The 16,719-nt window shown below is 49.3% G+C and overlaps 1 protein-coding gene across 3 annotated transcripts in view; it reads right to left on the bottom strand.

Moving 5' to 3' along the window:
* Positions 1 to 1,146: 1,146 nt before the first annotated feature.
* The window catches only part of NCAPD3 (non-SMC condensin II complex subunit D3), a 39,342-nt gene continuing 23,769 nt past the window's right edge, over positions 1,147 to 16,719 (bottom strand). For 2 of the 3 annotated variants that reach the window (XM_072979142.2, XM_078379841.1), the window contains exons 24-35: positions 16,569 to 16,644; positions 11,344 to 11,481; positions 10,208 to 10,341; positions 8,514 to 8,713; positions 8,130 to 8,240; positions 7,283 to 7,462; positions 6,772 to 6,917; positions 6,144 to 6,262; positions 5,954 to 6,031; positions 3,487 to 3,561; positions 3,311 to 3,371; positions 1,147 to 2,047 (exon numbers count right to left, since the gene is read on the bottom strand). In XM_072979142.2, the coding sequence (XP_072835243.2) occupies positions 1,933 to 2,047; positions 3,311 to 3,371; positions 3,487 to 3,561; positions 5,954 to 6,031; positions 6,144 to 6,262; positions 6,772 to 6,917; positions 7,283 to 7,462; positions 8,130 to 8,240; positions 8,514 to 8,713; positions 10,208 to 10,341; positions 11,344 to 11,481; positions 16,569 to 16,644 (1,433 nt within the window). In that variant the 3' untranslated portion in view covers positions 1,147 to 1,932. Of the gene's footprint in view, positions 2,048 to 3,310; positions 3,372 to 3,486; positions 3,562 to 5,953; positions 6,032 to 6,143; positions 6,263 to 6,771; positions 6,918 to 7,282; positions 7,463 to 8,129; positions 8,241 to 8,513; positions 8,714 to 10,207; positions 10,342 to 11,343; positions 11,482 to 16,568; positions 16,649 to 16,719 lie in introns of all 3 variants that reach the window. The other variant, XM_020792106.3, reaches the window with a different exon arrangement.

Below are 16,719 nucleotides of genomic sequence, written 5' to 3' on the forward strand. Positions count from 1 at the left end.
AAATCAGGGGAATCCACCCCGGATAAGTTTCACAGAACCCATTGTAAATATGTGACTAGTTTGTACTAATGTATTGCATTTAACTTTGCCAAGAATGTTTTTGCATAAATATCAATCGTGTCTTGAGTGTTTTTTTTGTGTGTGTGGTGGTGGTGGGGACGCTGTGACCCAAGACGCTGGTGGGTATGCCAGACTAGTTAAATCACTTGGTTTTGGAGAGAAGCAGGATTACTGCCAGATTACCCACAAGGGATGTGTGCTTGAACATCTTCAGCACGGGTTCTGCAGGTCCCTGGGTAAAATAAAAGCAGAGGCGAGCATCTTGTGGCCAACATCCATGTGTCGGCTTTGCTAACGCTCGTGAGTTGCCCTTCTACAGCTAAAGAGGGCTGCAACTCTTGACCAGCCCCTGCTTTAAAAAAAATCTTAACATTAGTTTGAAAGGGGATCTCATTGGAGGTGCACAGAAGTTCTCTTCAAGTCTTCTTAGCTAAAAGGAGGCTGAGCTTACCACTTTACTCAGCAGGTAACACCAGGCTATGACTTACCTATGTAAAGTTGACCTCACAGAGAAAACTTTGAGGTGCCCAGCTGACATCACAGAACTTCAGGTTTGCCTGGTAAACTCCTGACCATAGACAAGAGCAACCCTGAAGATGGGAAGTGGGGGAAAGCTGCATCTACATAGACCAAGAGGTTGGCTTCATGGCTAGACATACTTTTAATTCTGTTCCAACCTGGTGCCCCTTAGACCGTCTTCTACTGATACAACGGATGTTTTCTCCCTCTGGTCGAAATACCAGGAAGGAAAAAAAACCCACTTGAATTAAACTGTGCTTGAAGTTTATTCAAAGTATGCCACCTCGATTTTCTTGCCATCACCCGTATGTGCAAGTGAGGCCTCATCTTTGTATTGCAGACGGGAGAATCTGAGAAAATGATGATTGTCTTCAGCCCACTTCTGGAGGGATTTGAATTGGGGGGGGGGGGCTTAAATTAGAATCCTCTTCTAATTGGAGGCCCCAGCTGAGAGGGACTGTCTTGGCCCTTATTTATCTATGAGGGAAATGAAAGCACCCAGAAATGAAGTTTTAAGACTCCAGGCAAAAAGCAGGTTTCGAATTAAAGCAGCCGACTATGCACAAAGTCTGTTAAGAGCATTTATTGTGTACATAATTGTGTAGCAGCTGGAATAAACATGTTCTGAAACTAGGAAATTGTCGCCAAGGACAGGACAGCCTTGCATGGAGAAAAATCTTATACTATGGTTTGACTGAAGTACATGGTCTTCCTTCTGAGGCAAGCGTGTACGGCATGATTTTTCAAAGCCCTGTTTGTGAAAACTAGAACTACGGCGAAAAATGTGGGCCCGTATCTAAAGAAGGCTGTATATTAACCAAAAGGCCGTGACCACAACCCTTCGGACTAAAGTGCTCTCGTTTTTAACGAGAAGCATTTCCATGGCTTTGCCAACACAGGTCTGGTGCACTGTCTTTCATATACGATTGCTCAGTAGCATCACCTCAATGATGAAAACTGGGCTAACCGCTCTGATTTTAGCAACGTAAGGGAAGAGGCAGAGTCTGTTAGCCCATATTGGTTCAACGGCAAAGGGATCTGCAGTGCTGGTTACCTGGACTGGAAGGCATTTTCTTCCGATTATTTCAGATGGACACTAGAAATAGTCCCCGTGATAGTCTTACGGGTCATGGGCAGATGTTGTCTCAACCAGGATGAGGAGGCGTTACTACTCTCAAGCAATTCCACAGGACATGTTTAGGTCAATAAAAAAAAATTAAAATCGTGATACCAGGAAGAAGGTATCTACAAGAGAAGGATTATATTCTGATCTCCAGAGAGATTCTGTGAGAAAGAAGAAAATGGCCATGATTACGCTTATGTACAAATTATGGCTTTAGTAGGTTTGAGTCATCAGTGGGCTGTTTTCAAGGGCATCTTGCGGGTGGACCTTTTCAGACCCACACTTGAGGGGCCCCGGCTTCCCCTTCCGGGAGATTTTACTTTCCACTGTGGCGGTGGTGCTGATCTACAAAGCAAGGCAGAAAATAGTGCCTAAGTAACACATTCAAGAGAATGAGTGGTTAGAGCCATTCATACTCTACAAGCAGCAGACACGTCCGTGGTGTGGCCGCAATCGTACAAACCAGGTAACGTGTAGAAAGAAGTGTACAGTACAACCCTGTATTCACAGGGAATCGGTTCCAAGCTCCCTCGTGGATGCTGAAAAATGTGGATCATAGCAAACATGATTTTAATAGTGAACGCTATACAGAGCATGGTCGCTGGACTCCTTCTTTCTAGTACCGTAGCAGTTTCTGGTAACTTCATAATTAGAAATTTATATTCGGGGAAATTTTCTTTTAAGATTTTTAGACCGTGGGTTAAGTGGATCAGTAGATACTGATCCCGCGGATAAGGAGGTCCTGCTATGGATGCAGTTCTTAAATAAAGAATCTTATCCTGAATCTTGTCAATATCCTAGCAGGGAGACATAAGCTGTTGCCCCGGGTGGAACATTAATGACATCAGAGGGAGTAGACGGTTATATAAAAAGCCATGGCTATTATTTAGCTGCTATCTCTGCTAAAAGAAGCGGGATACTCCTTAGAGGACAGGGGGTCCTGTGGGCTCATGGAGTCTATTCCCCTCACAGATCACTTTATAAAGGAGAAGCTTATCCGGTTAACAAACCTTCCTCTTCCTGCAGTTTGCAACAATACAGTCTTCTCATCGGCTTTCATCACTCAAGCCTGCTGAGAGCACGCATTTCAGCCGGGAGAGGCAGAGGTGTCTTTGGATGGCTTTCCAGAGAGCAGAGAAAAGAGCGCATTGCCACGTTCCAGCCCCTCCAAGTTGCCTGCATGTCGTTCCCCCCGCTCCCCACTATCCTACCAACTCTGCACAGATGACTGGTATCCAGGACCACCAAACAGGGTTAAGCATCAGGGAGATCCCAACTATGACTCAAGAACCCACATGGTGCAGCAGTTACTATGCCAGGATCAGGGAAGTCCCAGCATCAATTAGCCTCGGGATGTGGGGAAAAAAATATGGCTGAGTTGTGGTGGAACCCCACTGCCGCCTCTCAAATGAGCTCACCTCACAGGCTCAGGGCTGAGGGTTAAAAGGAGTGGGGGAGACATGAGGTCACACTGAGCTGTTTCGGGGGGGGGGGAATCCTAACATATAAATTTGAAATACATGAAAACGTTTGATGGGCAGTGGATCAGACAGAAGCTAACTTCCAGTTGCAGGACTCTGTCTGGCCGAAGTTTCTGTTTATACTCACGGCTTATCAGGGGACTGTAAGCAGACAATCTGTCTCTGTGCATCTTGCTCTCCTTGTTTTTCTGCAGGAGAAAAAAAACAAAACAGGAGTATTCCCGTGCCTAAGTCTTTCTCATTAAATCCCCCCTGCTTCAACCTCCCCTAAATTATTAGGACTGGAAATAGCCCATGACTTACCTTTTGCTGAAGCCGGCGTGCGTGTCAGGCTGATATAGCTGACTCCGGCCCCAAAGGTCATGTTGTTAATGGACTCTGGGAAGAAAATGGGGAAGTAAAAAAAAAGGACCCACAAGGATTATCACAGCCTAGCCTCTTAAGCTTTCCACAAGATGGTTCTTTGCTTCTTTTCATTATTACAAAAGAATCCAGATAGGTATAAACAAGAAAGCAGGGAGGCCGTAACGCTTCGGGATTTAGTTGCAAATCCAATGTAGTGCCATCAAATCGCCCCGAGATACACTCTGCAAAGATTATCATTTCATTGTTCAATGCTGTGAGTGGACAAGACAACTTTACGGAGCAATTCCGAGAAAGGGCGATGGATCTCGGCTTGCAAGAAAGGTACGGCCCTTAGTTTTAGCTCCTATGAACCAGAGCTTGAGAACGTAAGAATCATGAAGTTGGAAGGGGCCTATAAGGCCATCGAGTCCACCCCTCCTGCTTGATGCAGGAATACAAATCAAAGGATATCTGGCAGGTGGTTGTCTAAATTTCTTTTGAATGCTTTCAGTGTTGGAGCAATCACCAACGCCCGAGGTGACTGGTTCCATTGCTGTACTGCTCTAACAGTTAGGAAGTTATTCGTGATAGTCAACCAAAATCTAGCTTCCTTTTAACTTGAGCCCATTGTTGTGAGTCCTACACTCGGGGATGGCCGAGAACAGATCTTGCCCCTCCTCTGGATGACGACCATTCAAGTATTTGAAAAGTCTTATCCTATCTCCTGTCTCAGTCTTCTTTTCTCAAGGCAAAACATGTCCCACTCTTGCAGTCTTTCCTTGCAGGGCTTGGTTTCCAGCGACCTGATCAGCCTTGTCGCCCTCCTTTGAACTTGCTCCAATTTTGTCGGCATCCTTCTTAAAGTGCAGTGCCAAGAATAGGACACAGGACTAAAGATGAGTCCTAACTAGTCCCGAATGGAAGGGAACTAGCACCTTGCGGGATTTGGAGACTGTACTTCTGTTAATGAAGCCTAAAATAGCATTTGCCTTTTTTGTAGCCACATCACACTGTTGTGAGACGAGTGCTTCCGGATCAGGCCAAAAAGTGTATCCATGTTCTATTCACCCTGTGGCTCACCAAGGTTCTACGCTATCACGTGCGGACGTTCAACAGCTGAGTAATTGCGGGCAGGAGCTATATGGCATTGGGCCAAGGGCTGTCTATGCTAGCAAAGAGCTAGTAGGGAATGGAGCCGGAAGGAGGAGGGGGGCAGCAATACGGATCGCAGCCCACCTCACAGCAACTCCAAGGATTCGCATTCCTAGGGTTGCAAAGTTGTAATGATAAAAGAGTGAGAGAGAGAGAAGCAGACAGGCAAAGAGCTGTTCGCCTCAGAGCAGAACTAATCCCTTCCAGGTCACCAAGCAAGGGGTCTCTGGGAAAGGCTGTCCTTTGCTATCTTTTCTTTTAAGGGCACTGGCGCACCCCCTGATGGCTTAGCAGAGACGTGGGCAGGCCCAGCCAGCTAACAAAAGCATCAGACAAGGTGGCGGTGGTGGGCGCTTAAGCCCGCTCTCAGCTTGCCCGCTTGGCTTCAGAACATCCCGGCAAGGCCAAAGAGAGCAGAAGCTGGATTCACGGCAGCCCAGCCGAGACGTGGCCGCTGTTTCGGAAACGGTGGTTATCGGTCGTGATTGGTGCTTCGCTAGCACTTCGATGGAAACGGGACACCCTGAAAGGGACAGGAGGACTGTCCCCCCCCCCTTGTAATGTTTCAAGGACCCGGGGATCCAGAGCCTGCCGTGGTGCGGAGAGCTCAAGACGGGCCAGCTCAGGAAGCAGACATGCAAAATGCAGCTTGTGTGGCTGCTAGGAAGGAAAGCTGGAATGTTAAGCCTTGCCTTGCGCTGGGATTAAAGGCTCCCCCCCCACCCCTCCCTCCCCAGCATATGCCACTTAAGTGGAACATCAGCTGGGAAGGAAGGCATGATTTTTCACGGCTTGGGGGTGGGGGGCTCCCAAGATTTATTTGCTTGCTTATTTTTTGCAAAGCAGAGAAAAGGAAGGCAAGGAGGTGTCTGGTGTTCCTGGTGAGTCGGCTGGTCCGGCCAAGTTAGGGGAAGGGGGGGGCACACACCGATCAGAGCTGTCCTGTCATCAGCACAACGCTGTGGCTCGGGGTGGGGGTGGGTGGGGAGAAGCCACCCCCTAAGCTCCCGAGGACCAGCTTGAGCCTGGAGCAGTTGTCTGCCTGTATGAGCAAAGGCAGGCCTGCTGCTGTTCAGAGGATATCACACTCATGGGGGGGGGCTGCAACCCCACAATGAGGGGGGCTGCCAGCTTGGGGCGATGGACCCCCCCAAATGGGTGGTTTGGGTTCCTGCAGCTGTTTATTTTCCTGTTCTCCTCCTTTGAAGCTTTTTGGTCGCTCTGCCTTTCTTCCTTCAAGGAAGGCCACCCTGGGGATGTAGTAGAAACTTACTCTCCGGGGTGCTGATGGCTCGGACGTCCAGGGGAATGCTGGATTCGGACGACCGCTGGTTGAGGCTGCAGAAGGAGGCTGGGGGGGGGGGAGGAAGGAAGAAAAAGAAGGACATAAGACACTCATCCTACAGCTGCGGCTGCAACGGGGTCCCTTCTGCAACAGATCCATGTCTTGCCGGGCGGCTGACCTTTGCTGCTGTCCGGAGAGGCAGGTCTCTGCCCCATGCTCTTGCTGCGCTGCCTGTTGGCCGCCTCCACAGCCTGTTTCGCCGAATTGAGGATGGCAAAGGTGCTCAAGGACAACTTCCTATAAAGGGGAAGAGCACAGAGACGGTTACCGGGGTTTCAGCTGCTACAGGAGGGGTGGGGAATAAATACTCGGCGACCTCTGGCAAGTGTTGGATTTAATTTCCAGTCGAGGAAGAGATTATCCGAGCGGTTGATGAAAATTCGTGGAGGTTCCCCATCACAGAGGGGGAAGAGCTTTGCAAGTCGTTCCCCCGAGCACCACATGGTGCCGATTAAATTCACAGCGCTGGAGCCGGAGCAATGCTGAACGTGCAGCGCGACGCGCGGATGCATAAATGGCCCCAGCCGTGCGAGCCTAAGGCCAGCGGCAACCTTATCAAAACAAACGAACAGTTCGGGACACATCGTAAGCTTCCCACCGTTCTTCCCACCAAATACATTTTCTGCAAAAAACAGGAGAAGGTGATCATAGGGCTTCCACCGCCCTCCTTCGCCACGGCTGTGCTGACTAGGGTTGAGCTTAAAATGGAAGAACGCGTCCCTGCTGGAGTCCACGAGATACTGTACCTGTGCCTGGGTTTCTGCAGAACTGGTCTGGGCGTCATGAACCCAAAGGACGCCGAACGAGGAGATCCCAAAACCAAGGAGCCTCTGGCGCCTATCCCATTTTGATCACTGGGAAGAAGAGTGCCCTTCTCGGAGTCTGGAGGAGGCTATTTAAACAGGGCGAAAAAAAGGACGCATGCTAAAATTCAATTGTTAATCTTATCTGATACCCAGAGAGCTCGGTGATTTCTCTTACACTCACTCAATAGCTCAAGGCCCCGTTATCCCCATTTTACAGCCAGACAGCTGAGGTTGGGGATCTTCAAGGCTACAGCTCTGAAGACCAAACTGGAAGTTTTTCTCCCCGAAACCTGGACATGGGGGTGGTAAGAAATATGAGACTCTCAGGGTGGTTTTTAAAGCCCAAGCATCCAGAGCTTGGACAGAAGAGACAGGCAGCCTGGAAAATGGAGATTTCAGGCTCTCCGCAGAGCCGTGTCCTCCTTTCGAAGAACCAAAAGGGCGTCTGCACCTGTCTGCCAGCCTGAGCGTCTGGGGCTTCCGTCATGGAAGAGGCTTCCTCCTGGCCTTGCTCAGACTCCCTCTGCAACTGCTCCTCGTACTTCTTCAGATCATACTCCAGCTCCGCCGCCAGCTGCTTGTCCGCGGCAAAAAGCTCTTTGACTTCGTTCCTGTAATCTTGCATCACTTCCTGAAAGAGGCAGGAGGGGTTGGGGACACGTCAAGGGAGAAGCATCAGCAAAAGTGAAAAGCCGGCTGCCCGCTCTAGGGAACGACCAGGTCACATTCACTTGTCGTTAGCCGGAGAAGACCAATCCCCACTTTTCTTTTTCTCTCACTAACTGGCACTTATAGTCTCAATAACTCGCTCTGAGACATTAACAGGAGGAAGGATAAAAAGTTTCATTACTTACAATCAAATGGATCAAACTCAACAGCCAGCAAGAAGTGTTATTTTATTTGAGCCAAATTAAAAGCACATCACGCCAGCCCTGAGGATTGTGAGTTACCTTTTGGGGCAATCATTTTAAGCGGGGGCTCACAGGCCACCCACTACCCACCCCATTGAGGACCTCACTCAAGGACTCTGAAGGTTCTGGTCCCATCACCTAACCTGGGAAACTCTGAGCAGAGATCCTGCAGGCTCCCCTCAGGCTTTTTCCATCCTTCTCCAGCCAGCCAGGCTTGGGCTTTGTAGCCGTGTTCCTCTCCTCATGCCCTCCCTTCTCTGGTGCTCAGATGCCAGCGGTTCACAATGCAACCCGGCAACAGGAGCCGGGCAACCGTGCCTAGCGGTGGGAGAAGACCACTGACCCTGGCTGATGATGACCCTGCATGACAGGGCAGGAAGAGATTACCCGGAGGTAGTTCATGAGGTCTCTCAACGCAGGAAGCCGGCTCTGCTCCAACAAGGCCTTCAGAGAAGTGATGATTGGAATCACATTCTCCACAAAATGCTTCTTCTGAACCTGGAGATCGGATTGAACAGAAGGAAAGGGAGAGAAGGGGTTCAGACAAGTGAGAGTGATCAACTCCAAATGGTGGAGAAATTGACTCAACCGTGGGAGCCCCAGAGCACCTTAAGACAGGACTTAGGCTCCTCCCCCTGAAAGGTACAAACCCGTATAATTTGCATAACTCCGCCTCTCACACCGATGAAACATCCTACTCTTAAGGAGGATTTGGAACGGGCTGCCCACTCCACAGCAGAACTCCACGAACTTTTGCAGTTTGAGACTTACCTGGGAGATGAGTTTCTTTTGAGCCACCTGCATGACGGCATTGGCCATGGCCAATTCATCCTCCTCGGGCTGGAGGTCTTCCTCAGGTCTCGACTTCATCGCCGAGAGTTTGATCTCCTTGCAGCTCAGGATCCCAAAGGTGTCTGACAGCAGCTCGCTGGCCTCTGGGTCGAGAGGGAGGACCCCGTCCACGAAGCAGGCTGGAGGGAAGGTTAGAGAACAAGATGGACAAGAGGAGTTCCACCTGTTTCAGGATAAGAGCAGGATTAAACCCTGCGGTGGAATTCATACCCGTCCGATTCTTGGACTGACACCTTCTACACCCGTGATTTGGAGCGAACCTGATTGGGCAGGGGGCTGCATGAGAGGAAACCGAGCGGAGCAGGTAAGACCCACCATTAGGCAGATGGGAGAAAAGGCAGGAAAGTCTGGACCATTCATGAGGTGTGCAGTGGGAGGGCGAGAGGGACGGGAATAGGAGGTTGAGAAAAACATGCATTAAGTTTAAGGTAGTTATGCAGCTGGCAAACTTGGACAAACGCCTCTGGGGAGTTCACCTGCTTTTACACAGAATCCGCATGGGATCTGAACATTCCCCTGCCTCATGGTATATTCACAGACGCACGGGCTCTCTGCAAAGAGTCCAGATCCCACAGAGGGAACTTATAGGTAAAAAGGTGCCCAAGGGGGAAGAGTCGGCACCACAGCTAAGATAAGAACCTCTCAAGGTCCTAATTCTACTTGCGACGTCGCCAGGTAGGGCTGGGAAAGAAACTGGCGTGAGACTCTGGAAGACAGGCTATCCGTGGATGTCAACAATAACTGCCCAGATGATCCAAGGGTCTGACTCTGTACAAGGTCGTTTCCTGAGGAAACTCAAAGAACTGGGTTTACTCATTCTCATGAAGGTGCTTCAGCAGACACTGCAATAAGGAGAGAGGAGTTGGTGCAATCGACGGAAGAATTTCATCTGGGACATCCAGAAGAATCACCGTGGGAACAGACGGGGGGCTTTTTACTCGTGGCCACGGGGTGCCTATGAAAAGCCATCCCAGAGGCTCATCCGGGATAAACCTAGAGATCTTCCGAGAGTCCCGTTCCCGCCCCCCCAGATGCCCGCGACCCTCTCACTGTTTGATCCCTCCGTGAAAACATCGGTCGGCCACAGCCCCAAACGTAAGACCGAGAAAGGCCACCGAGCAACCCCACTCAGGCTCCAGCAAACCCGCAGAGTGGAGTTAACAAAAGTCTTGAGATGAACAACAACAACCAGGGAGGCCGTTCGCTTTGGGGTCGGCCACCTCGTGCCCTACAACTCCCAGTAGGGCCAGCGATAGGGGAAGCTGAAAGTGGAAACATTTGGATGGTCCAGGCTGAGCATCCAAGGGAAGGAACCTGCCTTTCAGTCATTTTAAGCATGCCTCTTAAGGGTTAGCAGCCCAAGAACGCCTCTGAGCATCCACAGTTTTTCACATCCAGCACCACAAAAATCTTTCTGCCAAGTCAAATTTGGGAGTGTTGAAATACTTGGGTTTTGGGGACGTCCCTGCCCACCTCTGTCATCGGCGCATTACCCGAGTTTTCCCTACCAAGGGGGCGGCTTTGGGGGTGCCGTTCCTCTCACACAGAGACTGCCCTGTCCTTCGGTCCGTGTTCCTCGCCAGGGGCTCTGCGCCAGAAGCCACGGGCCTTACCTAAGACACTCAGGCTGATTTTCGAGGTGATGTTGAATCGCTGCTCGTCGGTAAAATGCTCCAGCAGGAACGTGTAGATTTGCATCCGCTTTCCTTTGTTCGCTGGGCCCTTCAGCGAAAAGCGGCTCTTCTCCCTGTAGGGAGAGAAGAGCGATCTGCTCAGGGACGGGGACTGATGGCCGCCCTTGGGCGCTCTCGAAGCAGCGTACTCATTCACAGATTGGATTTGGAAGGTGCTGTGAGGGTAACACATGGCACACTCCTGGGGAAATGGAAGGAACACCAGGGTCATAGCCCCCCACCAATAAATCCTCTTGAGGCTCACAAAGGTGAACATCTCATGCTGATCACCGTCAAGAGGGAGATGCAAGAATGAAGGAGGGAGCCAGCTTGCAAGGGGCTGCTATCCCTACAATTAGCACATTCTCTTAATTTCCCTATACATATTGCTCCATCACCAGACAGGGATGAGATCTTGCTCTCAGCCCAGAGTTCTATGTTTTCTGACACTTTCTCTCCACCTCTTGCCCTAGCTGGCTTTCTCTCTCGCTCTCACTCTCTCTTTCAACCCCTTCCTCTCTCTAGCTGTCCCTCTTCCTCGCCATTGCTCTTCCACCCCATCCCACGCTCCTCCCTTTCCCTGCCTCGGGCTGTTGGCCTCCTCGTAGCAGAAAGGCAGCTCTCCTAGGACAGGCTGCCTATGCGCCAACGCCCGGACCTGCGAGCCGCAGGAGGCGAAGCACCCTGTCTGAGCACCCGAGGAGCAGGCGCTGCCTTGGCCCTGCTTGGCCACTGCTACCCAGCCCTTGCAGGGCAGAGCCCAAGACAGCTTCTGCCTTCTGCAAATGGCCACCCCGAAGCCCAAAGGGGAAGCCTCCACCCCAGGGAACCCTACACTTTGGTGTGAGGTGTGGGGAGTCTAGGGGCAGAGCGGAATAACATGGGGTCGCACCCCTTTTGCACAATTACTGCACTGCACAAAGGAATTTTCCTCCTGGGGAAATGGTCATCGGACCTTGCACGGTAAGGATGCAGAAGCTCAGCAGGAAAGCGTCAGGCATGTTAGGTTACCGGGGCGTCCGGCTGCCCTTTCCATACCAACACCCCGTCAACTCCACCACAGCAGATTCACTGACCGCTCGCTCTGGGGGAATCGGTTGTATTTCTCGTGTCGCTCGTAGCTGTTGAAGTGGAAGATGCACTCGATGAAGTGCTGGGAGAACATTGCGGGATTCCTCTTGAGCAGAAGGTGGGCCAGGCAGAATTTGGCTAAGCTGTGCAGAAGAGAAGGGGGGGGGGAGATAAAGAAAAAGAGCCTTCCAGGACACCCGCACGGCGCCTTTGGGACCTTGCCCATCCCTTGCTTTCTGCAAACGACAGCCACCTTTTTGATTTGAGGAAGCAGCGATGCCGGCTCTGCCGAGGACTCAGAGCTGCCCCAGAGCGTGCCTTATCCTGATCTTCCCCAGCCAAGCCGAACCGATAAGGACTTATCTTCGTCCGATCGGTCCGTCAACCCAAGCGGCTACGTGACCTTCCAAACGCCCAGAGGAAGGGGTCCTTCGTGCGTGCTTAAAGATGCCCCTGGCGCAGGGCTCCTGGCCTGAACCCAGCGAGGAGGGCAGAACGTGACCCCGCCAATGGGTTCAGCTGGAAGGAGGAGCGCCCTGACCTCCGGAGCCTGTCTTCCCAGAGTCGCCGCTACAGACCGGGAGATACTGAGTGGACAACTGAGCCTCTTGCCTTAGCTATTAAAAAAGGGGGGTCAAGGCCTTAATAGGGTCTCCATAGAGAATAGCTTCAGTGCCTTTTGCTCCATCAAGTGGAAACAATGTGCAAAAGGAGGCAAGCTTGCGATCGGCATAATTTGTAGTCTAGGAAAGCCCAGATAGTTATTGCACAGTTCCAGTGTTTGGCTACATCTTGGAAAGTTACTGTTAAAGAGTGGCACACTTCTCTTTCCAAAAAGTAGTTAATTCCTATTATAGTTACTTTTTTTCAAAAAAGGAAGTTTTTTTTTTCTGCCTTCTTCCACAAATCAATAAAACCTTACTTTTTGGTCATTGATAAATCCCAAATGACTGAAGCTTTGGGATACAGAACTGGCTTGGGGTCTGCTCGCCTCTCCTCATCTTTTCAACATCCACAACAGAGCACAAGGCATCACGTGCTCTTCCTCCTCTACCATTAGTAACTACTGTGGAAAGTAACGATGGGAAGTAAAGTTACTATGAAAGCAACTAAGGAGTTACAGTTGCACTGAAGGACAACTCATGTACAAGGAGTTTATTGATTTATTGGATTTCTATCCCGCCCATCTAAACCAAAGGAGTGAAGTTAACCTTTTCGTTAAGATGCATCCGCAGCTTAGTGTGGTTGTGCCTTTATTTATTTATTTATTTATTTATTTATTCAATTTATATGCCGCCCAAACTACCCAGAGGTCTCCAAAAGACATTAATTACAAGCAACAAACTACTTATAACTAGTTACCTCCAGACTGGACATCTAGGTAGATGCATAAGTCACCTTGGCAGAGTTATCCCTATAATGGAGAATTAATTACAAATAGCTAGGAAGTAACTAGGTACTTCCAACCGCTAGCTCCTCGCATGGTTTGTGGGCTCTGATTAACAAGCACTTAACTGTCTTTCTGAAACACTGTGCCCTACAACGGAGACCCTCACATCCCTCTGGGTCACTGGCTCCAGGCACCGGAGGAATTTCACCGGTGACCAAGTAAGGGACCGAGAAGCACCACGTGCGGGAAGGGCCCCTCTGAGATTGCAGGACTTCCCAGATGACAGCGCTGTTTAGATGCACAACGTGCAAGCATTACAGGCTCTATTTTTAACACCGTTTTCTTACTCGAGACGCCTTTGAAAAGCTTTCAGGCCCCATCCTGCAATTTTGCTTCTAATTATAATTCAACACAATTAAAGAGAGGAATAACTCAATTGAACAGTAAACACTGACTGCAATTACAACGTTAGTGATAATTAACCGGCAGTCACTCCTGCTAGCAAGATCTTATTAAGGAGAGCAGGTCTTCCCAGCCTGAATCGCAGCTTGGAACGCAGGGCGAGAAGAAGCATTTTTAATAAAAGCACTCGCCCTCCCTATGGGTGAGTATTTATCAAGAACACACTCTTTGGGGCTCGACAGCTTTCAGACACAACCTGGATGAGCTCCACAGAAGAAGAGCGTTCCAGGATTTTACCCAGATATATAAAGTAAGCTGCTACAGAGAAAATGAGACTTCCGGGTGATGAATGACCGAGGAAGAGAGGAGTAAAATTAAAGAAACATAGTGTTAAAAATGTATGTCTCATTAAAACTTACGGAACACATTGGGCCAAGACGGGGTAACAGTGATTAAATTTGATGGCTTTAACAAAGTGTAAGAGACTCTTGGAGAGGAAAGCTCCCCCCCCCCACGCTCCAGACTATTGCTAAGATCACGAAATGCAACCCTCCAGTTTAGAGGCAGATCAGAGCACTAGATACTGGAAGTGAGCAAAGCGGGGGGGGGGGGCGCATGCCTTCATCTGGAAGCACCTGAATTGCCGCTGGGAAAAGTGGAACACTGGAGAACATGAACCGGAGCTTGAGTCCCTGATTAAGCAAGGAAATCCTGAGCTGATTCATTCAGCAATTTAAACTTGCAGCATTTAGACCCAAAGCACCTTCTGTTTTAAAGTTACAGTGAGGATCTGTGTCTCTCCTCTTTCCTGCTTCAGAGCAGAGCTTGGAAATAATGCCTGAGATTTAAAACTTTCAAACAATTATGCTTGCGTAAACCAGAAAGATAAGCCAACGGATGCATTTAATCTCTTTAAAACAATGTTTTAGAAGTTTTAAAAAAATGTTATTTGAAGATTGTTAGGTGCACTCCTCCAGAGTAAAGGCAGGGGTTGCAAATCCAGCTTGAGTCTCCGGTGCTGAGTACAGGACAGCTTAGACCCTCTTCCTCTTGCTATGCCCCCGAATGTCTTCCCTTGACAGATAATGTCATCAATTTACATCACTGACGTTCATCCTAAACCCATTTCTTCAAACAAATCCTGCAGATTTTATCCCCCATGTAAGCAGGGTATCTAAATGAACAAAATCTGCAAGAAACTGTAAAGGATCTGATTGATGGCAGGGATTTCAGATTTTAAAAAAGAAAAAGAAAAGCAGGATGGATCAGCAGATGTGCCATGAATTACAGCTTATGTTGTGATTAAGACCCAGGGCAGACTGGTTACAGGGACACATGGTCGTTCAGGAGCAGTTGTATCCTTATTTGATATCTTACCCTGGGCTAGAACAGTCAGCTAATCTGGATGCTATGATTCTGAATGGAGAAAGTCAGAAGTCGACGTCGTTCGGTTAAAGCTGGAGTTGATGAAAACCCAGGATCCAACCTCCTTCAGACATTCTCTTTAAATAAGCCACTTTTTCCAGGATGCTATCCTTTTAAACTATTTTTCAAGTTAAAATATTTCCGCATAAAGAGTTCTGTTAAATCCTGAAGCTTACCGTCCTGCCAGCTCCCTCCTGACTGACTCAGATGAGAGGCCCATTTGCCCGGCTCTAGGGCAAACTTCACAGAGTTACAGGCTACGTAAATGCCTTTGCACCTCAGAGCGCTTTGAAGGAGCAAATGAAAAATGCCTTATTCAATCTATGACCACCTTTTTCCTTGGCTCAGAAAAGGTGTCTTGCATTAAGCGTGCAATTAAAAAATTAATGCAAGGAGTTAGAAGCAGCAAGCACCATTTTGGAACAGGTATTTCTTTCTCTGCTTCTCCCAAGTAGACGACCTCTATGCCACATACATACGTGATCTAAAAATAAAGCCAGCCTCATTTTTTTGCGCCAGAAATATTGTGTTTTCTGGTTTGGCGATTTAGCTGGCTGGTTTGAAGTCACACCCTCTGCCAAGATCTGTTTAGCCAAGGGGTAACTTGAACCTCATGAGGGTAAGAAGGACCAAGGAACAGGGCTTGGGGCTTTTAAACACACACAGAAATTTAGGAAACCACCATGCCTATAGGAGGACAGGTGCTCTGCGGATGGTCCAAGAGCGCCACCTGCTGGAGTCACACAGCACAGCACAACCCCAAACGTCCCTGGAAGAAATGCAGAGAGGAGTGTTCCCATTGAACCACAAGTACAGTGGTGTCTCGCAAGACGATGTTAATTCATTCCGCAAAAATCACTGTCTTGTGAAAACATCGTCTTGCAAAACGCGGCTCCCCATTAGAATGCACTGAAATCCATTTAGCGCGTTCCAATGGGGGGGAATTGTCGTTTTGCGAAAATCGCCCATAGAGAAACCGTTTTGTGAAGCACGGACCCAGCTGTCAAAACCGCTGCCTTGCGAAAAACCATCCCTAAAAAAAACGTTTTGCGAAGCGCAGACTCAGCTGTTAAAATTGTCGTCTTGCAGAAAATGGTCTCGAAAAAAAAAAAAAGTCTTGCGAAGCACGGACCGAAACATCGTCTAGCGAAAATCGCCCATAGGGGAAACCGTTTTGCGAAGTGCTATAGCGAATGCAAAACCCCATCGTCTTGTGAATTAACCATTTTGCGAGGTAATTGTCTAGCGAGGCACCACCTCCTACCTCTTTCGTTGCTTCCAACCTCTGATCTTCCTCTGCAGAGGTGCCGGTGCAGCTGATCTTAAGGAACTGCACATGTGGATGGTGCTGGAACTGGAAAGCCCCTACAGACCTCTCAGGGATGCTCCTGAGCAAAACACCCGACTCCCCAAGGCTGAGGAGTTTGGTTCCCTACTCCCCCCATGGACTCGGGTCGATGCACAAAGCAAGCAACTTTAGGCAGAGGCCCCCACGAGTTGTCGTGCCCAAGCATTTGGGGAGGGGGAGGAATCCAAAGTGAAGGGTAAGATCCTTGTTAGGGTCAAATGAAGAGTGTCTAAAAGCTTACGGACTCAAGCAGAATTCTTCAGACTGGAAGTGGATCAAAACAGGAGGGATGGAAATGAGAGAAGTCTGGGGAAATCGGAAAGCTGTCCCCAAAGTTTGCACGGGATAGTAATATTCAGCTGGAAAGAGAGGCTGGGAATTTCAAACCTGCTCAAGACTATCTTTACGAGCCTTGAAAGCAGAAGTGTGGCTTTTAAAACGAGACACCTCGTTCCCATGATAATGAATCCGTCACCCAAAGCAGGTGCGTCGCTCGCCAAGATGCAAGCAGAAAGAAAGGAGCCGCCTCCGTGTGACTGTGCACATGAAGGGAGAGGCAAAGGGCAAAAGATCTGGTTGGAATAACCACATCCTCAAAGGTCAACAAAGTCCGGGATGGAAACTTAGCTAGGACCCTAGTTTTCCTTCGGGGGACGGTCCTTTACCTGGCGAGATCTGGATCTGGATCCACCAAGACGCTGATGAATCTAAAGAAAAGGGATCCTTTCCACTTCACAAACTCTTCCTACAGGAAACAAGACAAGCGATACCTTCCGATTACCACTCCGGACGACAGACCCACCAAACGAAAGCAGC

Source organism: Pogona vitticeps, chromosome 8 (genome assembly GCF_051106095.1).
Source record: "Pogona vitticeps strain Pit_001003342236 chromosome 8, PviZW2.1, whole genome shotgun sequence".
Lineage (NCBI taxonomy): Eukaryota > Metazoa > Chordata > Lepidosauria > Squamata > Agamidae > Pogona > Pogona vitticeps.